The following is a 27,301-nucleotide window of genomic DNA, read 5'->3' on the forward strand; positions in this document are numbered from 1 at the left end:
ACAGCACAGGCTGGAGGAGTTGTGTCCCAGTGTCAAACACTCGCTCAAAACCTCTTTATCCGAGAAAGACAAAGAGACAGAGAGAGAGAGACGAGGTCACATGAGGAAAGCCTGTCTGGTGTGAGGTCTGAAGATTAAACAAATCAGCGATTTAATGAGTAGCACACTTGCTTGAGTTCCTCTTCATCTTCAGAGCCACAAAGCGCAGGATCTCGTCAGAAAAGAGAAAAGGAAAACATTTTTAGGGCGAAAACTAAGCGTTTAAAGACCCTGTGTGCTTATTCATGCGTACTGTAGAATCCTAGATTATTTCTTGCTTGGTTAATCCATATCCGGTGGCCTCGTACACAAAGGCGGACTAATGTTGTCATTAGTTCTGCTTCTCTGGTGGCCAAAAGCTGAATCGAGAGCCGGCCGAAACACAGAGGGTCTGAGCGAGTGCTGTCTGGAGATAAAACACATCCCGTCCTGTGAACACGCGCGGAGGAGTTCATTAGAAATATGAAGATGAACCAAGCACCTGTGACACTGAGCAGTGTGACGTGAGATTCACTCAGACTGGACTGGAAATGTTCAAGCGAAGCTGTTTGAAGAACTCTTAGATTAAAACTACATCTATGGGCCGATCCACGGGATTTTCATCAGAACAAAATCTCTAAAACAAATGAAAAAAAAGTAGTTAAACACCTGAAGTGCAGCACTTTCTGTCTTGTAAAATATTATTTAACGTCTCTCTCTCTCTCTCTCTCTCTCTCTCTCTCTCTCTCTATATATATATATATAAAGTCTCTCTATATATATACAGTGAGGAAAATAAGTATTTGAACACCCTGCTATTTTGCAAGTTCTCCCACTTGGAAATCATGGAGGGGTCTGAAATTGTCATCGTAGGTGCATGTCCACTGTGAGAGACATAATCTAAAAAAAAAATCCAGAAATCACAATATATGATTTTTTAACTATTTATTTGTATGATACAGCTGCAAATAAATATTTGAACACCTGTCTATCAGCTAGAATTCTGACCCTCAAAGACACCTCCACTCCATTTATTATCCTAAATTAGATGCACCTGTTTGAGGTCGTTAGCTGCATAAAGACACCTGTCCACCCCATACAATCAGTAAGAATCCAACTACTAACATGGCCAAGACCAAAGAGCTGTCCAAAGACACTAGAGACAAAATTGTACACCTCCACAAGGCTGGAAAGGGCTACGGGGAAATTGCCAAGCAGCTTGGTGAAAAAAGGTCCACTGTTGGAGCAATCATTAGAAAATGGAAGAAGCTAAACATGACTGTCAATCTCCCTCGGACTGGGGCTCCATGCAAGATCTCACCTCGTGGGGTCTCAGTGATCCTAAGAAAGGTGAGAAATCAGCCCAGAACTACACGGGAGGAGCTGGTCAATGACCTGAAAAGAGCTGGGACCACCGTTTCCAAGGTTACTGTTGGTAATACACTAAGACGTCATGGTTTGAAATCATGCATGGCACGGAAGGTTCCCCTGCTTAAACCAGCACATGTCAAGGCCCGTCTTAAGTTTGCCAATGACCATTTGGATGATCCAGAGGAGTCATGGGAGAAAGTCATGTGGTCAGATGAGACCAAAATAGAACTTTTTGGTCATAATTCCACTAAACGTGTTTGGAGGAAGAAGAATGATGAGTACCATCCCAAGAACACCATCCCTACTGTGAAGCATGGGGGTGGTAGCATCATGCTTTGGGGGTGTTTTTCTGCACATGGGACAGGGCGACTGCACAGTATTAAGGAGAGGATGACCGGGGCCATGTATTGCGAGATTTTGGGGAACAACCTCCTTCCCTCAGTTAGAGCATTGAAGATGGGTCGAGGCTGGGTCTTCCAACATGACAATGACCCGAAGCACACAGCCAGGATAACCAAGGAGTGGCTCTGTAAGAAGCATATCAAGGTTCTGGCGTGGCCTAGCCAGTCTCCAGACCTAAACCCAATAGAGAATCTTTGGAGGGAGCTCAAACTCCGTGTTTCTCAGCGACAGCCCAGAAACCTGACTGATCTAGAGAAGATCTGTGTGGAGGAGTGGGCCAAAATCCCTCCTGCAGTGTGTGCAAACCTGGTGAAAAACTACAGGAAATGTTTGACCTCTGTAATTGCAAACAAAGGCTACTGTACCAAATATTAACATTGATTTTCTCAGGTGTTCAAATACTTATTTGCAGCTGTATCATACAAATAAATAGTTAAAAAATCATACATTGTGATTTCTGGATTTTTTTTTTTAGATTATGTCTCTCACAGTGGACATGCACCTACGATGACAATTTCAGACCCCTCCATGATTTCTAAGTGGGAGAACTTGCAAAATAGCAGGGTGTTCAAATACTTATTTTCCTCACTGTATATATATCTATCCATCTCTCTATCTCTCTCTATATCTATCCATCTCTCTCTCTCTCTCTCTCTATATATATATATATATCCATCTTTCTATCTCTCTCTATATCTATCCATCTCTCTCTCTCTCTCTCTCTCTCTCTCTCTCTCTCTCTCTCTCTATATATATATATATATATATATCCATCTCTCTATCTATCTCTCTCTCTCTCTCTCTCTCTCTCTATCTATCTTGTGTGTTTGTGGAGGACCACAGTAACCCAGACGGGGTCTTCCTCATTTCAGATGCTAATGTTGTGAGAGATTTGAGTTGACAGAAGACAAATTACCACATGACCTGGACACCAGAGTAAAGAGTAAAGACTCACTTTATCAGTTAGTGTTTCCAGTGGCTGGAATTTTGTCAGTCAAAAGTAGTCGATCTCCGAATGCAACATAACATGAGGAGAGTAAAGGTTGCATTCGGAGATCGACTACTTTTGACTGACAAAATTCCAGCCACCGGAAACACTAACTGATAAAGTGAGCCTTCTTAGTGTTTTAAATATAGCGATGTTGATGCTAACACTGTAGTGCCCCTAGCACTCCCATTCAAAAGGCATTTTGACCGAAAACGAAAATACGGTCAATTTTAAAAGTGGCGTTTCCATTCTAATTATGCTTTTACACGAATGTTTGACTCGGGTAGATTAACAAAAAGAGCCTAGGTTCAATTTTGGCGAGAGTTACCGTTTAATCTCATTGCCATCTAGAAGAAACTGTTGAGTTATTAAAGAGATCTCTCTTGTGCTTTTTCTTCCATGAGCACAATTGCTTATGCATTTCAGAAATCATTCTTCACTCCTAATAAGAGTAAAATCCAGCTGATTCTGTGAACATTTTATACAATGAACATATAAAACAAGCCGCACAGAAATTATAAAAGCATTAGCGTCACTACAGTGTGTAAGCAGTGCTTAACAGACTCAATGAATCAAAACAAATTACAGTCTACACACACTGAGACTGATTAATTTGCACCAAATAAATAATTATTATATTGTTAAATACACGCAGTCGAGAGCTGACGGCCCACACGCACGCCAGATGTTTCTTTTCGTCTGACAGGAATCGCTCCGTGCTTCTCTTCCCAACAGTCACACACTTCAGTGCAACTCAAAAAAAAAAATCCGCAAAATTAAACCATTACATATGACATGGAATAATCACATATATGGGTGTTTCTTTCTGTCATTTCTGCTGCATCTGGAGTGATGGATCGTGTTTGACAGCATCAAGCAAGTAATGTTTTGAATATTATTTTAAACTTCATCATGCTAAGGCTAATATCATATTTCATAAATACAAATAATTAAATATTTTCACAGTTTTTGCTTAATTTGGCAAAATAACAGCTTGAGTGGGAATCATATGCAATAATATTCTATACACAAGTGATATTTATCTTGATTTCTCTTCTTTTTTTTTGTTCACACATCTGATCTGATGGCATATTTTTCATATTCCATGCTCTTCACTGATAATGTGAATACACGAAGACGTCATGATGGGCAAAACTGTTTGGTGTTGTTGAAATGATGCCACAGCCACCATATTTTTTACTCAACTATCAATTGATGTGTACTCCTACTAGTTGAGATTAAATGAAATAATAATTATTATTTTTTGATAGATTTTCATAGTTTGAGATTAAAAATGTAATACAAAGATTTAAGTCTAGGAAATAAAACATATCTATATTAAAAGGTCTTTTAATGCATTTCCAAGACATTTATGTATTAGTTTTCATAAAAAAAATAAAAAAAATAGTTGCTCTTAGTTGAAGAAACACTCAAATATAAGCAAGAAATTAACAAATACTATGATTTTATGATAATTAAGAAGTAAATTGAGTCCAAAACTGTTATTTTAGTATCATTAATTTGAGATACTATTATAGATTTTTATTAATATTCTGAATTAGATGTTATGCTTACACTTTAAAGTCTCATTTGTTGACATTAACTAACATGAACTAACAATGAGCAATACATCTGTTACAGTATTCATTCATCTTTGTTAATGTTAGTTAAAAATACAGTCGTTCATTGTTTGTTTGTTACAATACAACTTTTGATTTTAATAATGTATTAGCAAATGTTGAAATTAACATTAACTGAGATGAATAAATGCTGTAGAAATGCAGTTCACTCTTAGTTCATGTTAACTAAAGTAGTTCACTAATGTTAACTAATGAAACCTTATGGTAAAGCGTTACTGATTTTAAATTTGATGTTTATATTTTCAGTTTTCATTTTAAATTCATTTAAAGGTGCATTGCGCATGTCTCTGAGTTTTTGCAGAACTATGCCCCCTCTGGCGACAAGCGAAACTGCAACCAGAGGTGTGCACGCTCATGGACCACACGCACGCTTGCACGAGCACGAGCTGTTCATAACCAAAGGAGCATCAGCCGCACAAATCTTTTGTTTACAGTCATAATGTTTTCAGAGGTAATATAGTTATAAATCTGCAAGTCATTTTAAATATGTGAAAGGAAAGGTATTTGAGTAAATTACACATTTATGTGTGAGGGGAAAACGGGGGTAGTAGAAAACTTCGGTTTTTGTTTCCATCTAACGTTATCTCCAAGTTGAACTGTTTTATGTGTTTACTGTATCCTGATATCCCTGTATCCTTATTACTTTGTTATTACTTTGTAAAAGCTCAAAATAATAATCATACCATACACAGTTGGTCAACAAAGTACACTCAAATGTCTCAAGGTAACGTTAATATTCATAGATTATTAGCAGCTAAGTTACATCATTTGTTGGCATAGATTTGCCGTATCAGACATTAGAGACTGCTATATCTTACCGTTTTATCAAGAAAAAAGCCAACTGAGGATCCCGTTTGAGCCCTAGCTAGGGCTGGGCGATTTTTTCGATTAATTCGAATTTACGTTTTAAGACGATTTCTTTTTTTATTAAATCGCGGTATCGCGAGTTTTTAATAAAAAAATTAGATACATTGTAATAGCACCAATGGCAGAATAATTAAGAGGCTTGTCCGACTCCGACCACATGATGGCGCTAATTAACCGCTCACCTGTGAGAGTACAGTGCTCTATGAAGGAACGTAATAGGCTACAGAAATAAAATCATAGAGATGGACGGCTCTTCACGTCAGGATGACCTTGTGCCAAAGAAAGGTAGTAACGTTTCCTCTGTGGTTTGGAAATGGTTCGGATTTGAGAGTTCAGACGTCGAACAAACTTTTGTCAAATGCAAAATATGCAGAAAGTCAGTTTCAACCGGCAGTGGCAGCACCACTAATTTATTCCAACATTTGCGACAAAGGCACCAAGCTGAATGGGAAGAATGCTCAAAGTTAAGAGATGAAAACAAGCTAAGTCCAAGTGCAAAAGGTCCACCTAAAATTGCAAAACGCCAGATTTCATTAGCGGTATCATTTTCCAATTCCGTTCCATACGACAAAAAGGCGCCCCGATAAAAAGAAATTACAGATGCTGTGGCGTTTCATATCGCTAAGGACATGGTTCCCATATACACCATCGAAAAGCCAGGGTTCATAAAAATGCTACACACTGCTGATCCAAGATACAAGTTGCCGAGCCACAAATATTTCAAAGACGTAGCTATTCCCCGAATGTACACTGAAACACGTGAAAAAGTAGCGGAGCAGCTTGAAAAGGCATCTTTTTTTTCTACGACGACTGACCTGTGGAGTAGTCGTACTCTTCCGCCTTACATGAGCCTTACAGCCCATTATGTTGACGCAGAATGGAAACTGCGAAGTTTTTGCCTTCAGACATGTTATTTTCCTGACGATCATACTGGGGAAATAATTGGTCATGGGCTTAAAGATGCGCTGGCGTCTTGGAAGCTTGTGGAGGATCGACAGGTGTGCGTGACCACTGACAGTGGAACGAACATGATCAAAGCAATGAAGCTGAACGACTGGACCCATCTTCAGTGCTTTGGACATCGTCTTCACAATGCCATTGGTAAGTATGATTTATAATTCAAGCATTAAAATCGCAGTTATTCAGATGTTATTTCATTAATAGCTGAAATGATGATGATGATTATTGTTTTGCTTTTGTAATATTCTTATAATATTATTGTGCTAATATTCTGCAGTTATGAAGGAGAAAGCTCTTTACAATATTTCTGTCAAAGTACAATGAACTGCTATTTCAAATCTTCTTTTTTTTTTGCTTTGTTTTAACAGAACATGGTGTGAAAGACCACAGAGTTGACCGTGCAGTTGCAGTGTGCAAGAAGGTTGTAAGTGTGTTTTCCTTCAGCTGGAAAAAGAGAAGAGATCTTGCATCTGCACAGGCTGAGCTCGGCCTACCTTCTCATCAACTCATTACGGAGACCCCCACCAGGTGGGGTTCAAGACAAAAAATGATCGAGAGGGTTTTAGAACAGGAGAAAGCCATAGCTCGGGTTCTTGGCTCTGATAAAAAAACTCGGCAGCTTGTTCCAAAGTGGCAAGACATCGATGTCATGGAATCCATAAATAAAGCTGATCTATCACTGATGCATTGTCAGGTGAAGCATATGTGAGTGTCTCGTACCTCAAACCAGTGCTCCATCTCTTTAACAGTAGCATTCTAAGAGCACAAGACGATGACACAGATTTAACAAAACGCATCAAAAGCACAATACTGCAGTACCTCAACTGCAAATACAGCGACCCTGTCACAGATGAACTCCTCAACATAGCTTCTCTGATGGATCCCAGGTTCCGTACAACTTACATCGAACATGACAAGCTGGAGGGAATCAAGCAAAAAGTTGTTAAAGAGCTGACATCTTTGTTGCCAGACAAAAATCTTGAGACAACAGTTCAGATGACTCAGGACGTGGAGCAGGAAGAACAGAGAACAGAGGCTGGGGCTAAGAGGAAGAAAACCTTGGCAAGCTTTTTTAAGAACAGACACAGACCCACTTCACTGGTGGGCGCTTCCTAGTGTGTGCAGACCGGAGATCTCTCTATTTGTTGAAAGCCTTCCCGATGTTGACTCTCGTCTTATTCCGACGCCTGTGGCACTAGACAAAAGTTTTCTTTTCTTTGTCTTACGTGGAGTTTGCGTTGGGGTTTGGAATGAACTACAAGCCGGTCTCTTTGAATCCATCTTCTACTTTTGTCGAAAGTTGACTAAAGTTTTGAACGCGCATGACGTCACACCCAGTCTCAAATTCCGTCCCGAATCCCTATTTATTTTACTGTACAGGATTATAGAGGCAATCGCAGTGATCAGAGAAGGGCTCATTCAGCCCATCAGGCAATTGTTTAAGCATGTATGGGTTAGAAAAACGGGTATTTTTAACATGAAATGTTGCGCAATGCACCTTTAACGTTTTAGTAACTTTAGTAAGGTTTATTTATTTTTTTAGTAGGTAGCCTACATAAAGTTAAAATAATTTAAAATATGAAATGTTGACTTGCCAAACTTACATTTTATTTATTATTGTTTATTTTATTTCAAGTATGGAAACTGTTTTTAGTTTTAGCTTCAGTTCTAATAACAGCCCAGGTCCAGATATCTTCTTCAGTGCACTCCGCTTCCAGCCGTGATTGATCCGTGATTTGCACAAGTGTCATGTTATTGACAGGAAGACAGACGGCGAGTGTGTTTCCACGCCAGGGCAGATGCAGCAGTTCACTCCATCACCCTGTAGAAATTGCTTGCTGGGATATAACAATAACAGCATGTTATTTTTATCCTCAGTGTAGATCAATGGTAATGTAAAGAGGACTGCGGATGATGGATGAACTTCACTGGGTTTTTAGCTCTGGCAGAGATTCAGCTTTACAGGGCCCTTCGGTTCCTGCATGCACAGATATATGCTCAACTGCTATGAGGCTTTTATAATATGAGCAATACATGACATGCACATCTACAAACGAGTCTGCAAAGCGAATCTTTCATAGCATTGCAAAATAGCATTTGCACACTAGAGATCTGAATGTCATATCAAAGCAGTGGCACTCAAAATAATATGTGAAATCTTGTGTGATAAAACACACAATATACAGTACAATAGCAGCCAAAAGTGATGTCTATTATATATAGACAAATAGACAAATTTGTTTTTAATGATCCTACGAGTACAATTAAACCATCAAATTATGAGGAAAATCTTTTATATTTTTAAATATGAGGGAATAACAAAACACTAAGTTTGGTTTAGGTGTTTATCTGACTTAATTATTTGGCAAAAAAAGGTCTGCAAAAAAAACACACACATATATATATATATATATATATATATATATATATATATATATATATATGCATAAGCATAAGCATACAATGATTACAACATAGTCAGTTATTAATATTTTGTTGTTTTTGCATGTGTTCATAATTTCTTTACATGAAAGCTTGGCCAAAAATGATGTCCACAATTTACTCACAACTACACAATACTACACAATATGCTTACAAAATCTTTAACATTTTTTTTATTTGTATAATATTTGAATAAAGGGAGAAGAACTTCTTTTCCCTCTGCTGTATGAGCAGCACTGGATTCATAAATCACATCTCAGGCGCGAGGATACATCATTCGCTCTTTGTCAGATGTGGTTATAACTCTTCGTAGCGTGTGTGTTGAGGTTATGAAACCGATGATACAGTGAGGTGCAGGGCTGATGTCCGAACATGAGGAGATAAATCTGTCTCACAACACTGAGATCAATCTAACCTGCGCTACAGCTGCTCTGATGGCTTGATAAGTCTTGTTTCATTTACTTGAGATGATAAACAAAGCAGACCAATAGCAAAGCAATTTGCAATGCTAATTTAGTAAGAAATCAGTCATTTTAACTTTTGACTTTGACCATGCTTTTGACCCTCTAGCGGTAAAAAATGAAACCAGGCTAAATGCATTTCGCGGAAGAACATTGTTTTGGTCGTGCTTCGGCTCTGCGTGACTGTGCGGATGAATATGACCCTTCGCTAACTAATAGATCATGCAGCGGCATTACATTACATTGAATTATTTAAGAGAGCTACACATGGCAATTTATCTGTTAGATAAAATACCTTACTCACCTGTCCTGTTTAACAATAAAAACGCCATCTCCACCTTGCTTTTACAGCATTTCAAATCCCTCAGTTTTTCTGAAAAGCCAAACCAAGGTTGATTCTGGTTTTATTACTAGCTCTGTCTCGTTCTCCTCGTTGTGACAAGTTGACAACTAACCCCTGCAACTCAAACACCAGACACGAGGCACGAGGCAAAGCAGCCGGAGCAACTTTACTCTGTTTACTGATATGACGAGACAGATATGAGCGAGTGATGTATGTAGGCCTACGCAATTTCCTGTGAAAACCATCCCGACATAGGCTTACCATAGTAAATAGGCTTTTTAATAGGCTTACCATAGTAAATGAGGGTAAGACAAAATACATTTTAGAAGAAGTATTGATGATGCTTTGATTCATTTGCTAATTAAAAAAAAGGTATGTAGCCTACCTTTGTAAATGTTCTGGGTTATGCTTCATGGAGAGCATTTGGGACGAATAGCTCAGAAAATAATTTCATTTTGTCTCTCACGTTGTAAAAACAAACCAAAACCTTAGTTTTGTTAGTGGCATACACTTAAGTCAAAGGAGGTTTAAGGGGCATAAATACATTTAAAATACACATTGTTTTGAAAGAATAACCACAATAGGCATAGGCCTACTTATGTTTAACGTGATACTCAAATAATATTTTGTTCAGAATAATGAATAGAAGTGTGTTGACATTTAACATGAAAATAAGTGATTTTGCTTTTAAATACAAGCTGTAGGCCTACATTTGTGCTTCTACTCTCTCCAAATTATCTTGCTCTATAGACTATAGCATTGTGCACTACAATAGCTACACATTTTTGTTTGTGATAAACAGATCAAAATTATTGTTTTAAATGTATAAAAATGAACATGATTAAGCTTTAACCCACTCAAATTGCTCATAAATTAGCAAATGCGTATTATAATTTGAATTATGCGATATGCTCCAATTATTGTTTGCAATTACAATACTTTATAGTCTCTCTATAGTCTTCTCACTCACCGCACAGCAGTTTAGCCCTAATGAACCACTGCCAGGTTTCAAAAGCATTAATTATAAAGGCAGAAATAATGACAGCGTACAAGTTCAGGCCCAATATTCAGAGCTCTCTGACCTCACGATGGCATATGAAGCAATTACAGCCGTTTCAGTACAACTGAGATATTTCACCAAAGAGAAGAGTTACATTAAATGCAGTGCCCCACATTTCCCAGCCAGAAACATGCAAATGCTCGTGTACTGACAGCAGAAACATCTAAAACATGTGCTGTCGTGAGCAGGTCATTATAAGCTGCTCGAATCGACAGTCAGATGTGATTAAGAAAGCAGGAAATCAGTGTGTGTCTCTGTGGAGAGAAACAGGCCCGTGCAAAGGGCACAGAAGACATTTCATGGTTCATGTACAGTATGAATTCTAAAGTCTGTAATCAAACTTACGTAACTGTATTTTACAGTCTATAATTAACAGAATGGGTGTATTCTATACAACTACTGGATACACAAGCTACTTGTTAAGATTTGTGAGGCACAGCTCTGTTTTATTTGCATCAGTGTCTGCTTAAATGATGTCTGCTGTTTCAGTCTCTAAATCAGTGCTGGAGTCTGACTGTACAATACTGACATCTAGTGGAGAATCAAGAATCAATAGAGATCTATCTATCTATCTATCTATCTATCTATCTATCTATCTATCTATCTATCTATCTATCTATTCATTTATTCTGAATTCAGATCTGATTTAATGAATGAGTCTGGCTGTGGAGGGATGACTCATGAAAACTGATAAAATTCTGATAAATATTTGAAAATGTCAGGTTGCACAAAATATTAATATTTCCTCTATATATACTCACTCATTCACTCACTCACTCACACTTTCTCTCACCATCACTCACTCACTCATTCACACACACACTTACACACACTCTCTCACTCACACTCACTCACATACACTCACTCACTCACTCGCACACACACTCACTCACACTCTCACTCATACTCACACACACACTTACTCTCTCTCACACACACACACACACACACACACACACACACTCATTTACTCAAACACACACACACACACACTCACACACACAATTATTATAGTTAACTAAAACTGAAACTAAAACTTGCATTACTTGAAATGAAATAAACATTGACTAAAATATTATGTGAGCTAGTTGCCAAGGCAACATTTGTCATTTGACATATAGTTTATATAACTCGATGTACTAAAATAACTAAAATTAAAAATGAATAAAAATGATATAGACATTTTTTTTAACTATTAAAAAAAAACACAACAAAATAACCAAAACTTTAACTAAAATTAAAAGGAAATGATTCAAAATATAAATAAAAACTATATTAATATTTCAATAATTCTAAAAATAAAGCTAATTTAGCTTTCAGCATCCAAATAAATCAATGGGACACGTGTAGAGTTGAAAGCATCTTTACTGTTGTCATGGTAACAGTGACATCAGTGAGGCGATCTCGGGTCAGGAGGAGATCTGAGTGAATGCACTGAAGATCAGATCTACTCTTCCCGCTTCAGATCCAGCTCAGCTGCCGGACAGCATTTCCTGAGGGATCGTCACTGTTCCGCCTCACAATCACAACCCGAACCTGAACCTGAATCCAAACCTGAACCCAAACCCGTCCTGTAGAGACATAGTGGCTGGTGAACCAGCCTTTCTCACGACAGGCGTCTGGCATTCTGAGTTCTGTGCGGAATTTAGATCCAATTTGATGAGACTGGACGTGGAACAATGAATCTCATGAAAAAATAAAATTACATCCCAGGTCAATTTACCAATTCCCAATTTTCACCCCAAAAAACAAAAAATAATAATATATAATTTTAAAAAGAAAATGAAGCCTATTTTAGGACTATTACATTTTTTTTTTCATGACAATTACACACATCCTGCACTGTAAAAATTACATGATCAAATATTTTTACATTGTTTTAACTCATCAAAATAAGTTACGCAATTTTCGCGTAACTTTTTATAAGATATACAAGATTTAACTCATTTTTTAAAGTCAGTTTAATGTAATTTAAGTTGAAATGACTTAAACATCCAAGTTGATTGTACTTAATTTAAGGCAGCAACTTTTTATTTACAGGGTGCTAAATGCTTCTAAAAGTTTTTTTTTATTATTATTATTAAACTGCCATAAATTAAAGACAGTATAACAATTATAAAGTATACATTCTTTACCATTTTCAGTAATGTATCATTATTTTGGAATTAAAACACTGAGAATTTGGGGGGGGGGGGGGGGGGGGGGGTTCTTAATTGGCATGAAAATTGTCAGAATGCACAAATAATTATGATCCTAAAATAACAAACACATTGATTTTGAAGTGAAATATGTTTCACGACAAGTTTCATGAGATTCACTCATATTCACATCTTTGAAGTCTGAATGGATCTAGGTAAGTGGAAGAAGTTGAATCTGAATGAATCCAGACAGACAGTGGCCGCTGAGCTGGAATCATAATCAGAGAGCTGGTTATGAATGTGTTATGATTTATGTCTTCCCTGCAGAAGTGCTGTAACGTCCCGCTCCACCTCTTCAAACGGACAATGAAGATCATACCTGAAATGGACAATCCAGCTGTTATAGATGATACTGTAGGCCTATTTGCTCATGAATTATTTTGCTCTGTGAAATACTTGATTCTGATTGGTCAGACAGTGAACACTAAACTGTAGTTTCATCTCTCTCGTAATCCACATGTTCTGTCTTCCTTTATTTTGGACATGACATGCAAATCACACTGAATGTGTGAGCATATCTACCGTTTGTAAGGAACTCCGTCTGCAGTGATGAGAAACTTCTCGAAGTTCCATCGGATATCGTTGACTTTAATGGGAGACCAGTAGAGCTTCCTGATGTCTCCAATCACAGGGTTGACAAACGGAAGAGTTTCCTGGAAGAACAAAGTCATTGTAACTTTGCTAGAACTGAATTACTCTGGCTTAAAGGGTTAGTTCAACCAATAATGTAAATTCTGTCAGTAATTACTCTCCCCCAGGGGCGTCGGACTGGGGGTAAAACCAGTACTGATTACCAGGGCCCCAAGGGGAGAGAGGGCCCTTGACAAGTCTGGAATATATTTTATTTGGAACATGGGGGCCCATCAGGACTGCCTATACATAGGGCCCGGGATCTTGTGCTACGCCCCTGCTCTCCCCTATGTTGTTCCAACCCCGTAAGACTTTCGTTCATCTTCGGAACACAAATTAAGATATTTTTGATGAAATCTGAGAGCTGTCTCACTCCTTTAGGCTTCTATATTATTGACAATAAGACAATGTTTAAAATAGTCCAAGTGACTCAACAAGTGGCTCAACCTTAAAGCTACACTGTGTAGGATTTTCTCCCATCTAGCGGTGAAATTGTTTATGACTACCAACTGAATATTACTTTCTAGCCCCTCCCATTCCGAGGGCGTTTTAACTCCTACGGTGGCCGTATTATTTCAAATCTGCCGGCAGTCGCGAGTAATCTCCCCCTCGCGTTCGTCACGGTGCCACTGAGTGTAAAAACGCAAAGGGCAAAGCTTGAATTTCCAGGTATGTCCCTCTTTGGCTAATGTATTTTCAAGATGGATGCGCAACATGGCTTCCGCCATTCGAGTGACTCACTCGTATGTATTCCAAAATGCAGATTATACACTTACGAGAATACTTGATTAGTTGGTTGAAGTGATTACACATTAATGAGAATGTATAATTTTGAAAGAACAAAGTGTTTTTTGCTAAAAATCAACTTAAAATATTACACAGTGTAGCTTTAAGTTTATCAAGCGACGAGAACTATTGGCCAGCATCACACGCATCACACACATGACCAGCGTCGGCCAATAGAGAGCCTCCGTTCTGACGTACAACCCAGAAGCGCTGCGCTGTTACACTACGTGAACTCACACAGAGAAACACAGAAGAAAATGAAGAGTTTAATAAAGTCGTCACTTTTGTTTGTTTTTGCGCACAAAAAGTATTCTCGTCGCTTGATAAACTTAAGGTTGAACCACAGTAGTCACCTGGACTATTTTAAACATTGTCTTTACTATCTTTCTGGACCGGCAGAATGAGATTACCTAGCAGTATATGGAGGAGTGAGACAGCTCTCAGATTTAATCAAAAATATCTTAATTTGTGTTCCGAAGATGATGAAAGTCTTACGGAGTTGGAAGAACATGAAGGAGAGTAATTACTGACAGAATTTTCATTTTTGGTCAAACTAACCCTTTAACCTGTAACTTATTAGCAACAGTAATTTATTAATCTGCTAGAAGAATAGTCATGAGACGTGTTCTGACCTTTATTTTGAAATAATCATGATCATGATCATCAAAATCATGAAGAAAACTTCCAATTAATTAATTTTCTAAATGTTTTATAGGCTAAATAAGTGATTTGTGATGCGGCACCGAACTGAGCTTCAGCAACCCTCTCAGATCTACTGATAAACTCATTATGTGACTGTTTTGTTAGATTAAAAAAAAAAAAGTTTAAAAATGAGAAATTGTGGGGAAGAAATGTCTATAATTGTGATGAAAATCATGTCAAAAAGTCTCAAAATAGACTTTATTTTGTTCATGCACATGCTAATCTCTGATATGCTGTGCAGAGTTGCACTGAGAGCTGAATGCTGTACCTTCAGGAAGGCGTACAGAGGGTGTTCGTCTGCGCCGTTCACCTCAATCCTGCTGAACACGGGGAACTGTGGGAGGAACCCTGCTCCTGGTCTCACATACTGCAGAACATTCAGGATTTCATGGTTCTCTTCTGGGAAGAGCAAAGGGAAAAGGAAAATCTTACTGACCCTAAACTTAAAAACACTGCTTTAAAATCTTTCAGGTCTTTGAACTAGAATGTTCAAACCCAGATTGTACAACTTGCCCCAGTCTCTCTTATTTAATAAACATCCAATGCTGGATTCTGAACCAGTAATACGCAGGTCTTACCTGGAGCCTGAAGGCCAAACTGATTGCAGGGGAATCCAAGCACAGTGAAGTTCAGTCCTCCATACATGTCCATGAGTGCATTCATCCTGTGATACTGCATCAGCATTCGTTTCAGTTAGGATCACTTACATGTAACTTATTTGAACATTAATTAATAAATAGAAATGTATGTTTGATTGACAGCTGCATCACATTAAATTAAAACATTTGTTGTAAATGGTTGAAAAAAAAAAAAAAAAATTCTGAGCTCAAGGATGCTTCACAACATCATACAGTCATACAATGAATCAATCATATGGACAATAGACATTTGCCCAGTCCAGAACAAGAGCCAATGCAGATGCACAGCGGTTATGTCAATTATCAAGACATTATCATAATACAAATACATATCAAGACATTCAAATCCATAACAAAGAACACATAATGTAGGCATATAGGTAGACCATAAGCATACAATATATTGTAGGCTATATTTATGGTGTGTGTGTGTGTGTGTGTGTGTGCGTGTGTTGGTGTGTGTGTGTGTGTGTGTGTGTGTGTGTGTGTGTGTGTGTGTGTGTGTGTGTGTTGGTGTGTGTGTGTGTGTGTGTGACCTTAAAACTTTAAAACTGTTCTACTTCACAAAGGAAAACTGAGCCATACCTCTTCGATGGTGGACCCTCAGAAGGTCGCCACGTTCACGATGAGAAGAACTTTTCCTCTGAAGATGTTGAGTGGCGCGGCCTTCCCCTCCAGGGTCTCCATGGTGAAGTCATACACTGAATTTGCAGCCATATTTGCTGTTGATTCTCAGTGTGCACTGGTGTCTCAGTGATGTTACACACTAACCTCTGGCTCTGGCTGCGTTTCATTCAGCGTTCTGTATCTCTTGGCTCAGCAGAGGTTCTGCATGAATGACTCTTTTGTTTTTGAGCCATTCATGTTTTTTTTGTCCCAGGTTTGCAAAGGCATGCTGACCCTGATGGTCATGTGAGTGTTCTCATTTCAATGGCCATGTGATTGTAAGGGTGTCATTGACCAACAGAAGCCCTCCAGATCAGCAGCTGATCAATCAGGTTTATATATGTTTGTGTGTTTGTTTATCTTACAGGTCCCTCTTAGAAATAATCTTAATTATAAATGACTGCCATATAAATAAAGCAAACAGAATGCATGCATTTACTGAAGGTTGTTGGTATCATATAAATAAATTAGCATGTGCTAATTTATCTCATGTGGATGTTTGAAGACCTGTCGCTTGGTTTGTAGGACTAGGCTATCTATAAAGATGTCATTCTTGTGTATTTGTCTGTTTGCCTGTCTATCGATCGGTCTATCTGTTATTTTATGTCTGTCTATCTATCTAGACGTGCACTGCACACATTCAAACAGTTATTTATGATCGTTAGATGGCAGCAGTGAGTCGCGAGTGTCCCGTTGAATCCGCATCATCTGTGTAGAAGAACCCGGATGAGCCGGTCAGCTGTTTATCAATCATGATAAATAATGTGCGTGGATCAAAGGACAGTATCGGCATGGATCAAAACTATGATGAACGCATGCAAAGCCACAGGTATATTTTATAAAGAGTGATCCAGGTGTGCATGGATTTAGAGAAACATGCGCGTACCGTTCCTCTGACTAGCATGCGCACAAACAGACGTTTGCATTCAGAAATGCATCCATGCAAACAGCAGCAGAACATCTGTACTGTACATATAAACATAATTTTCTATCAGACAGTGGCTGCACTGGTTTGCACGCATGCATGCATATTGAAAACAGGAAGCATTTGTTTTGTGTAATCAGTCTTTTACTAGTTGACATGTTCGTAATATAACATTTTGTCTGTAAAACTGTTGTTTTGTGCGCATGCATGCTACTCGTCCTGAAAGCAGGGTTTTTGACGTGTACGAACACTGTAGTCTTAGTCAATTTTGATAACAGTATGTCTAATACAGTTGCTCAGTATGCGCGCTGCATGCATTTAATATTTCGTGGTCTAAGTCATTCACATGGTTTTATACATTAGCAATTCCCCAACATGTATGATGTTTATATTTTTAGTCATGTTTTTTTTTCTATATACTGTATTAAGGGGATGACACACTTACCACTGACATCTTGCCTAACTCTCCCCTTCCCATTGATGTCAGTTGGTGTTGTATTGATGTGTGTGTGTTGTGCCAGGTGTCATCTGCTGGACCTGCCCTGGGAGGATGTGTTAGTGACACACGTGTTCTGTTACCTGCCTCTGCGTCACCTGGTCAGCCTGCAGCGCGTCAGCAGGAGCTTTCGTTCTCTCATACAGGTGTACCTGGCCAACTGCCGTAAGTTTGACCCTGCACAGGTGAGGGGAAAAACTCGGACATGGTTTAGTCGCTGGAATATTGTCCGTTCTGTTGCACTGTATTTTATACTATTCCTCCTGTGTTTCTCCTCAGACGGGTCCTCACATTCCCAAAGAAGCCTTTTGCTCCATGCTTCGCCACAATCAAGTCCTCCACCACCTCTGTGTCAGCAACTGCTCTGATTGGATCTCTGATAAAGAGCTTCTGCCTGTGATTGGTCAGAACCAGCACCTGCTGCGCGTGGACCTGCGCGGCTGTGTTCACCTGAGCCGTCACGCTCTGGTGGCGGTGTCTCTGAGCTGCCCGCGTCTCACACACCTGAGCCTGGCACACTGCGAGTGGGTGGACAGCCTGGCACTGCGCAGTCTAGCGGATCACTGCTCGGACCTGCGCTCGCTGGACGTCACCGCCTGCCGCCAGCTGAAGGACGAGGTCGTGTGTTACGTGGCGGGGAAGTGCCCGGCGCTGCGCTCGCTCTCAGTGGCGGTTAATGCCAACATCACGGACACGGCGGTCGAGGAAGTGGCCAAGAAGTGCAGAGAGCTGGAGGAGCTGGACCTCACGGGGTGTCTGCGCGTGCGAAACCAAGCCATCAGGTGTGTGTCGTGTGTTTGAGCTGAGAAGCAGACGCTTGCAGGAGTTTTAAAGCTCAGATCAGATCAGGGCTGCGTGACTTGGGGAAACACATTTTATTGCTTTTTATTTATTTATTTATTTTCCTTGAATTTTTTTTCCAAAAATAACTCCAGATCCTGCTTGTTTGTAAGACTACAAACAAGCAGTTTTTCTAAAAAAAAAAATTAAATACTTGAGTTTCTTATTTTACAGGGAAAAAGTAATATTCTTATTTTTAGTAATAATAGTAATAATAAATACACAATAAATAGTAATAATTATAACATTAGTAATAATATTAATACAAAATTTTACTTGTTTGTAAGTCTGCATGATTTGGCCAAAAATATTGTGATTTTATATATAAATATGACTATATAATAATAATAAATTGTCATATTTATATATATAATAACATTCATAATATATATATATATATATATATACATACATATATATATACATACACACATATATATATTATTAAATTGTACTAAATAAAAGAAATATTACTATTGTAGTATTGTATTAGTATTGTAGTAATACTAGCATTTATGGCTGTCTTAATTTTATTTGATTTCTAACTTTTATTTTAGTGGAAAAACTCAAGGACCCTTAAAGCTTCTCCGCTGTTGACAACAGCCGGTTTATAAGTGCTTCGAGAATGATTGTGCATGTTTCATTCCCAAATGCACAAGTGACTGAAAGTCAGAGCAAACGCCGAGATGAGCTTCATGTTGAGCAGAATTTTCTGTGAACTGAGACGCTACAAACACCAAATCATGAGCTGCTCATGTGGTGTAAATGAACACAGGACCGCGCTTCACTCTGAAACATGCAGCGCTTATATTCATCTGCTATTTGATAATCACACTAAGCCATATTGCGCATTCCGGTTTTATTTCGATTAATCCCACAGCCCTATCTGGTAAATCATTAACAATTGTCTGACATTTTGAAAACAGAGACTATTAATAACTGTTTATTTGTGTGTTTAGGACGTTAGCAGAGTACTGCCCCAAACTGCAGTCGCTCAAAGTCAATCACTGTCACAACGTAACCGAGTCCAGTCTGGGTGTTCTGCGCCGGCGTAACGTGGACATTGATGTGGAGCCTCCCCTGCAGAGGGCGCTAGTGCTCCTTCAGGACGTCGTGGGATTCGCTCCGTTTATTAACCTGCAGATTTAACACATCAGGAGCATCCAGAAGAGGTGAGCAAAAACCTCATAATACATGCTTTTTGTGTGTATGATTAGTGCAAATTTCATATTTGTAACCTTTCATCAATGTGTAGTCCCTCTGGTTAGTGACTTTGCTTGTAATGTGTGAAATGTTTGCTTTGTTTCATAGGTCCTCTCATCATACATGATCTCTCTCTGGATGGCTGACATTTGAAACAACACATTTTTACACCAATGCAATATCACAGAAGACACACCACAAATCCACATCTCAAGTGCTTGATTGTTTTAGTGTATTTTAGCATTTAAAAAGAAACACTATGATTTACTTGGTTTTCAGAAAGGGGCTTGATCTAATCTGGTCCTTTATGAAAATCACCTGAAATATCTTATTTATTGATGCCAAGGTTTTCTGTTTTACATGCACCAAATGTTGTATCATTTTGCACTTGTGAAATACTGAAATATTTGCACTTTTTTTCAGTACATCTGAACATTCAGTCCTGGAGCATCAGATTTTCTCAGCTTCATTAGACAAATCCTTCCTCAGAATCATCAAGTGATGTTTTACAGATGCATACTGGTAGATTCTGTGTTCATTTGATCCCTATTAATGTAATAATAGAAAAGAATGGAAGAAGCTGGAAAATTAATATTGTTTCTGATTTACTTCATGGTTTCGCAGTGTTTGTTTGCATAAGACAACTCTTTTCATATATTTTATCTGCACATATGTGCAATGAATATTGCTGTCAAATTAGACTATTTGTTGGTATTGCTCTATATGTTGCATTGATAATATGTCATCAAGGCCCAATTTGCAGAATTGAAACATGTTTATAAATGTTTCAACATTTATCACATGGTAAGTTTGTGGTATTGTTTTAACTTGAATTGACCACAAGGGGGCAGTGTAGCCTCTGCTGTCAGATTGATGGATCTGTGATTAATTGCAGAATTGAGTGCGAAATTTATCTGGTTTTGCATTGATATGCAAACGCTGGGTTTCTGTAATGCATGTGTTTTAACTATGAAAAGTCTTTATTTATGGAGTTGAGTTATGGAGATTGCTGAGAAGTCAAGGTGTTTGACTTGAATTCCTGTACAGGTTCAATAAAAAGAGGTGTAGCCTACTCTTGATTCATACACACCAAAATCTTGCTTGATAATTCAGGAACTACACAAGCCTAGTCATTACTAAGAGTAACTGGTTCTCCACATGAATAGAGAGAAGGTTTGTGTCCTAATGACCTGAATTACAGAATTATTAGTCATATACCTTTATTATCCCTGTTGATCCCTGAAACTCAAACTGGTTCTGGATTGTGAAACTCCTTTTGTGTAGAAATCTGAATTAATTTGTTATGCATCATCGGAAAGACATCTATCATTTTTTTATTTAGCATATTAGAGTTAGCAGTATGTTAAAATGGAGAGAATAAAAATGGTTCATTTAAAATTAAGAAAAGGGATAAATGAAAAGACAATAGAATTGTCTTATCCACTGTTGCAGTGACATTTTTATATCTATGAGCTCCAAAAATCAATAGAAATAATAAAACTGAATTAGGTGCAAGATAAAAAAAAGTAGGCCTATTTAACAAATCCAAGCTGTGTGTGTGTGTGTTTGTGTGTGTGTGTGTGTGTGTGTGTGTGTGTGTGTGTGTGTGTGTGTGTGTGTGTGTGTGTGTGTGTGTGTGTGTGGGCATGCTTATACTTGTGAGGACCAAATATCCCCACAAGGATAGTAAACTTCAGATTCCCTACTTTGAGAGGACTTTTTGCTGGTCCTCACAATAAACATAATAAAATGTGTGTGTGTGTTTTTGTTTTGTTTTTTGTTTTATGTAAAAATGCAGAAAGTTTTGTGTGATGGGTAGGTTTTGGGGTATGTAAGTGGACAGTAAAAACCATTACGTCTATGGAGGTCCTCACAAGTATAGCTAAACAAACAAGTAAATGTGTGTGTGTGTTGTATTGGTGCACAGACAGGACAGACATGAAATCAAATTGAAAAACAGTTTTCAGGTTTTGTGTGTCTCTTTGCAATTCGATACAGATCAGAAACAAAATATCTTATATCAGTAGTAAATATCTATTTAACCTTTATTTTCATAGACTCGGTTATTAAACTGGGATCACAGCGGTTGTTTGCCTCTTGAGACTCGACCTGAAAAACTCGTCACACCTGTCATTAATGTCAGCGCGCAAGCACTGCGCATGCGCGCTGCGTCTCACTGCCTACTTAGAGCGAGCAGGTGGAATGGCATTTACCATGAAACAGCTGATGAGAATGGGCGGGGCTTAGCGGACCAGACGCTGTCTCTAATTGGTCAGTAGTTTTACTCAAACTCAACGGAAAATATAACAGATAAAGAATTGTATAGATGCAATTTCTTCTCTTCCTCTTATCTCCCTGCCTGTTTATCTTTATATGTGTGATTTTTCCATTTGTACAAATATTTTATTTTTCTCTTTAATGATCACGAGGTACCTGTTACTTTTTCCAGCGCTGCTCATAAAGGACCAATCACAATTCTTAATTGTGGTGGATACAGGGTAAGTTTTATATTGTAATCATTTTTATAGACTAAAGGACAAAACTAGGACGAAATTCAATGTGCACGACAGGTAATATGTTTTACAAGTAAACGGTTATACTGTTTAGCATACCAACGTCTCCAATAATTTTGAATTAAATCTGACTGCAGCGCGAGGACTGATCTATATGAGCCACAACGCGCCCTCTGGAGGAGTCTTCTACTAAATGTAACAGGTAACAGCAGCGCTCTCCAGCTACCACGCGTACTGGCACTGCACTACTAGTAGGAGTAGTGTGGTAGAGCGTCATTGAGAACACAACTCGTGTCCTACCGGCGGGGCTGATGTCTGACTGTTAGTTAGAAACACTCTGTTCTCTGCTGTCCTTTTAATTCCCCCCCCCAAAAACACGAATGCAAGACAGTGTCGAGGAGCTGTCCACTTCAGCACCGCCAGACAAACCCAGGCAGAGCATCATGATGAAGATGATGATGATGATGAAGATGATGATGCTGATGAGTGCATGCGGACTGCAGTAACACACCACCAGCAGCAGCAACAGCCTCGCATTCCTCCACCTGAGCCTCCGGTAAGAGTTTCTCCTGTTTTCATGCGTGTCTGCTGGGTTTTATGTGGTCCTGATGTCCTGATGCATTGACATGCTGTTGCATTGCTGCATGCAGAAACATTGCAGTCAGGCTTGGGGAGAATGTCCCATTCAAACACATGCTGGACAGTGTTGATTTCAGAGATGTGGCCTTAGATTCCTTGAGCTAAAGGACATCGGACAGGGGAATTTGTAATTGTGAAATTAAAGCCCAAATTCCTGGAATATTCAGGATTTGGGGTTTTTATCTTTCTATAATACAATCATTTAGTAAGTTCTTGACTGAAAGTGTTGGAATCAACCAGTTGATCATTTTAGGACGTTGAGGTCATCACTCAGATGCTCTGCTTCTCTATTAGAATGAATGATCTGATGTGGTTCAGTGCTGTTTTGATATATTTGAGGTTAATGAATATCCTTTTCTTTTTTTCTGGTGTGCTACTGGTGTTTGGACACAAAACAATACATAAGTTTCTATGAAACTAGTTTTTGTGTGCTCAGTGAGTGCTGTTTAATATCAGATATGGCTGATAATATTGTTTGATGAGACCTAATGATGAGAAAATGAAATGTAGCTATACATAAATACATAAAGTAAACTCTTATTTAACACATTTTCCCTCACATTTACTCTGATATACCAATCAAGCCCATTCATTAGCCAATATTTGGCTCTCTTGAGATTATCTGACAAGAACTGCAATGTAAAAAATAAAAATATATTTGTCAAAGTTGTACATACAACAAAGATTATTGAGTCTTTCTACTTCAAAATATCACTTTTTAATTCAATGTGTTACTTGCCATTTCTTTGTAATTATTTGTGGAATTTACTAGCAATTTCTGAGTGGAAATTTAATTAAATGTTTTTCAGTGTGTACCAATTTGGCAAATTAATACATAGTAATAAGTTTTCTTCACAATTGTATAACTTCCCAAATTTACCAACAGCCTTGTCAGTGGATAATAAACATGTATTTAAGAAAATAATGGGTTTTGAGTGATGGTGTGTGCAAGAGTGTAACTTTGGTTTGGCCTTTCCAACGTGATGACACAATGCGTGGCACATCTCAGAGATGGTACATGACGGGCATTTGTGGTTAAAAAGTATATAATTTTAAAAAATGTTTTGAAAATGACCGATCGTTTCATTAGATAAGACCCTTATTTCTCAACTGGGATCGTGTCGAGACTTTGAAGCTGCATTGAGACGGACATTTGAACCTTCTTTGAACATTGGTATAGTTGGTTGCAATTGAAGTCCATTCTGTGTAGAAAAATCCTGGAATGTTTTCCTCAAAAACCTTAATTTCTTTTCGACTGAAGAAAGAAAGACATGGATATCTTGGATGACATTGGGGTGAGTAAATTATCAGCAAAAAATTTTTTGAAAGTGAACTAATCCTTTAACGTTACTGACAGAGAGAATTAGTGGCTGCTGTCACTTTAAGATCTGGCGCTGAGAGGATCTCACACATTTAATTTTCTCATTTACTCTTGACTTTCATTTAAGATTTTATTTACCTCATTTAAGACTGTTCTTGTGAGGATACTCGACAAAACGGGCATTTTGGCATAAATGTGTGTGTTATTGTTCGTTCAAGCGCGAAAGAGAACTGGATTCTGGCACTATCTGCTCATTAGGACTTTCAGTGAGCTTGTGGATGCGACGTTCCTGGACGCGGACGCGCACATCGGCACAGGCTCTCTGTGTCCTGCTCCTCCGTGGCGATGACGGTGTGCAAATTTATTTTTTTATAACAAATGAATTTGAAAGTGGGGGGGACACAAACGGGATTTTGAAAAGTGGGGAGGACATGTCCCCCCTGTCCCCATAGGAAATTACGCCCGTGGGTGTGTGTACATTACATTTGCTCTCATACTCAAGTTGTATTGCCATTATATCGATTAATGGTCTGGCGTCGACTAATGAAAATCGGCCAGCTCGAGGGGCGGCACCAAGCATGCATTTGAAAATCTCACTGCACGCAATTGGATAACACTACAACCAATCACAAGAAGTTATCACTTAGCTACCAGCGGAGCTAACTGGTAGATTATACTCTTGCCGTATCCGGTCGGCAAAACAGCAAAAACATCATTCTTGCAAAGGAACGATTCGAGCGCCGTCTTCTGTTCCTCTTTTAGAGAAAAATTCTAAATCTTTCATTGTAGTGGCCAAAGCCATTTCAAACATCCATAGCCATCTTGCAATGTTTACTAATTACTTTGACGTCGCAGCGCTGTCGTCATCTTGCCTCTGGCCCGCCTATATCAGATAACTTGATGTGATTGGTGCAGCTCGGATACAAGGGCATATTTAATGAGCATCATTACTAGACACCAGAGTAACTCGCTGAGCAAATTCAACTTGTGCTCTCGCGAGAAAACTGGATTACCAGGGTACGGCCTTCATGCATCAATGTCGGAATATAAATCAAATGAGACTTATACAAGGTTTTGAATGTTTTGGTACACAATAGTCACTTGTAATTCACTCTAAACATCAAGCAGAAGTTGTATATTATTGGTTGACAAGGCTCTGGTAGATTTGTGGATTGGCACCGACAGTAACTTGTTAACAGCTGATGCGATAACCTCAGATTGTCTGTAAAGTGCCTGATTTATCAGCCTGGACAATATATCATTAGTGCTGTTAAGAGCTGTTGCGTCTCGTTCAGTCTCTGTCTGGTTTTGGCGGTTAGAGCAGATGCTGTCCTGAGGAAGACGTTCGACTCCGTAAGGATGATGAATTCTAGTGTCTGACACACAAGCTGCAGGTGCCGTGACGGTTCGGGATGCGAATGCCACGTCCTTTAGCACGACGAGAGAAAGAGCGAGGAAGCAAAGAAGAGATGACTGAGAAAGATGAAATTGGGGAATTATGAGTCATGGCTTGTGTTGTCTGTCTGTGATGTGTTGTCTTCATCAGCTGATGTTTCATAGAGACAGCGTGAAGAAAGACATGTTATCCTGTCATCCTCTGTTTAATAAAGCTCTCACTCTTTGTTCTGTTTGACCTCTAAAACCCCTCACATGAGACACTTGTGATGTTTACTCCTTTTTATCATGACATGCTTATCATATTTTGTATCTTTAAGGTCAGTTTTGACTTCATTCTGGTGTAAAAGACGTTTATTTGCTCCACAGCTATTGGAATATAGATATCAGCTGACGACATGCATATTTTCTCTCCGCTATTATCTGTTGGTAATATTTGAGATGCATGCTATTGCATTGTTAGTAATTTTGCATAGTAATTTAATCAAGTCAGATTTTGGGATTCAAATATCCAAAAACCACTTGAAGAATGTTATATATTTTGTTGACTTGTGTACTTACATCATCCCAGATGTTACCAAGAATGTTTAAATCCAGAGAAATAAGCAGTTTTAACCTATCAATGACATCATACTCGCGTTACCCGCTATTTCCGTTGTTTTATTTTGTAAAAACTAGGGCTGCACAATATATCGAAAAATTATCGTTATTGCGATTAATAGTATATGCGATATCCGTATCGCAGAGAGGTGCGATAAACTGCATTTATTTTATGTGCCAAGCATTTGTGTGATGCATGCATGCATAGGTTGTTTATCCAAATTCGACCAATCAAATGCCTTACTATCTTTATACCCGCCTCCCCAGTAGGTGCTATTATGCTATTGGCTAGATCGGGGTTATTATGCTATTGCGTCTGTCGTTGCTATGCAACCATGACCTGCGTGAGCTTGCGGAATTCTGAAAAGTTGAGATGTTCTCATCTTGTTGCGGCATAGGCGGGCCTGGAAAAATGTGCTTCCATTTTGCGTGCAAAAAACGCGATATGTGAACATAATATAGACGATAGAACATAGTCGTGCCGAAAACTGTTGGCCGCATCGAGAGGAAACTAATCTCCACAGTCATCTGGAACGCAATCTCAGGGAGCTATGAAGACTTCAAAAAGTGTAAGCCCAAATCTACCAAAACTGCTAACGAAATGCCATGTAACAATAACAGAGTCTCACAGACAACCATTAATCAAAGTGTTGCATGTGTAACGTTAACTCCTTATGAAAAAACTGAGATATTCTTCTGAAGATGAGAAGAATATCTATTAGCCTACCTGTTTGTTTTAGTATGATCATTACATACATAAATGCTAAAAAAAAAAACTTAATAAAAATAGCATTTCACTAGGGAAATGTAATATCGCAAGAAATATCGTTATCGCAATACTCAACAACAATATCGCATATCGCATATTTTCCCAGTATCGTGCAGCCCTAGTAGAAACCATGGAAACACCAAAGACGCTTTAATATATTATGTGTTTTATTAGACAGGTGAGCAGCTGTTCTACTGTATTAATGGATACATTAATCGACAGAAAACAAATCATTCTTATACAGCTCAACACAGTTAGTCTTTTTGTTTAAATCTCGTTTTCTTGATTTACATGCGAGTACCATGTTTTACCATGCCTAATATTGATCTCGCTCACTGCAGTGTGCAACAAGTGTCTCATAGTAGCGAACGCACAGAGTAGCATTATAACATAACTTTCAACACACTCAAATGTATCTAAATACCCAG

At 38.5% G+C, this 27,301-nt stretch overlaps 2 protein-coding genes across 3 annotated transcripts; one reads left to right on the top strand and one right to left on the bottom strand.

Moving 5' to 3' along the window:
* Positions 1–11,899: 11,899 nt before the first annotated feature.
* On the bottom strand, positions 11,900–16,278 carry gpx9 (glutathione peroxidase 9). The gene is made up of 5 exons (XM_084134980.1): positions 16,092–16,278; positions 15,447–15,540; positions 15,137–15,267; positions 13,273–13,403; positions 11,900–13,069 (listed from the first exon to the last, which is right to left on the bottom strand). Exons 1-5 carry the CDS (start codon positions 16,221–16,223, stop codon positions 12,994–12,996), a joined length of 564 nt encoding a protein of 187 aa, XP_083991106.1. The 5' UTR covers positions 16,224–16,278; the 3' UTR covers positions 11,900–12,993.
* A 584-nt stretch (positions 16,279–16,862) lies between these two features.
* Positions 16,863–20,730, top strand: fbxl15 (F-box and leucine-rich repeat protein 15). Of its 2 annotated transcripts, none has more exons than XM_084135378.1 (5): positions 16,863–17,001; positions 17,619–17,778; positions 17,873–18,375; positions 19,393–19,605; positions 19,745–20,730. In XM_084135378.1, exons 1-4 carry the CDS (start codon positions 16,925–16,927, stop codon positions 19,580–19,582), a joined length of 930 nt encoding a protein of 309 aa, XP_083991504.1. In that variant the 5' UTR covers positions 16,863–16,924; the 3' UTR covers positions 19,583–19,605; positions 19,745–20,730. The 2 variants fall into 2 exon arrangements, with proteins under 2 accessions (XP_083991504.1, XP_083991503.1); XM_084135377.1 differs by having other exon boundaries at positions 16,880–17,001; positions 17,585–17,778.
* The last annotated feature ends 6,571 nt before the right edge of the window (positions 20,731–27,301 follow it).

The sequence above is a fragment of the Abramis brama genome, assembly GCF_963993115.1.
Source record: "Abramis brama genome assembly, chromosome: 14".
Lineage (NCBI taxonomy): Eukaryota > Metazoa > Chordata > Actinopteri > Cypriniformes > Leuciscidae > Abramis > Abramis brama.

Coding starts and splice junctions, on each gene's coding strand:
- fbxl15 (XM_084135377.1), top strand. CDS start 16,935: ATGTGCGTGGATCAAAGGACAGTATCGGCATGGATCAAAACTATGATG. Junction 17,779..17,872: donor GTAAGTTTGACCCTGCACAG/GTGAGGGGAAAA, acceptor GTTTCTCCTCAG/ACGGGTCCTCACATTCCCAA. Junction 18,376..19,392: donor GTGCGAAACCAAGCCATCAG/GTGTGTGTCGTG, acceptor TTGTGTGTTTAG/GACGTTAGCAGAGTACTGCC.